Source organism: Sphaeroforma arctica, assembly GCF_001186125.1.
Source record: "Sphaeroforma arctica JP610 unplaced genomic scaffold supercont1.12888, whole genome shotgun sequence".
In the NCBI taxonomy this organism is placed as follows: Eukaryota; class Ichthyosporea; order Ichthyophonida; genus Sphaeroforma; species Sphaeroforma arctica.
The window spans coordinates 1-697 of NW_014027670.1; the positions used below are offsets into that span (position 1 = coordinate 1).

At 48.4% G+C, this 697-nt stretch overlaps 1 protein-coding gene across 1 annotated transcript; it reads right to left on the reverse strand.

The window, feature by feature from the left end:
• Window positions 1–352: 352 nt before the first annotated feature.
• Window positions 353–524, reverse strand: SARC_17943 (hypothetical protein; the record flags this gene model as incomplete). The annotated part of the gene is made up of 1 exon (XM_014287973.1): window positions 353–524. A coding segment is annotated over one exon (172 nt), but the record flags the coding sequence as incomplete, so codon positions are not given.
• Window positions 525–697: the final 173 nt, after the last annotated feature.

Below are 697 nucleotides of genomic sequence, written 5' to 3' on the forward strand. Positions count from 1 at the left end.
ATATCTTATGTACGTATGTAACACAATCACTCAGTCTGTACAGCGACTGCAAGTCACCCTATCCCTATTTCTCTACCAATAATCGGTGACATCAAGACACTCACAGTGCGACCCTACCTGACCTCATGCACTTCCTTGAGAGGGCTTCCGTGATCAACCACTGCCACTCGAGGCTTAGTCACACCCGCCTTTTGAGCTGTGGATTGGATCTAAACACCACACCGTAAACCAAGAGCATAAAACAAGTTAGTGACCTATCAGCGTTATGCAGAAGCAGTCGAGCGTGTATGAGTGTGTGTGCGTGCGTGAGTACTGGTAGATCGCTCAGGTTCTAGAGAGAGACAACCAGACATCAGTCTTTGTCGCTTATGCTCGGCTGCGGAGCTATGGAATTGGGGAAGTGCACCTGACCTTCACGGTAGGGCAGGGCCTCAAATGTCTTGAAAGGGGTACCTGAACGGTAGGGTAGGGCCACAAATGTCCTGAAAGGAGTACCTGAACGGTAGGATAGGACTCCGAATGTCCTGAGCGAAGTAAATGATCATTGAATCACCTATTTCCGAAAGATTGTCACACACACAGAAAATCCAGATCCAGATTCGGAGTTATGAGTAGTGCTATGCAGTGCGCGACCATATGTTTCGTATGGTGTCACATCTACGCAGAGACACTCCGTGTGTGTGTGTGTGTGTCTATA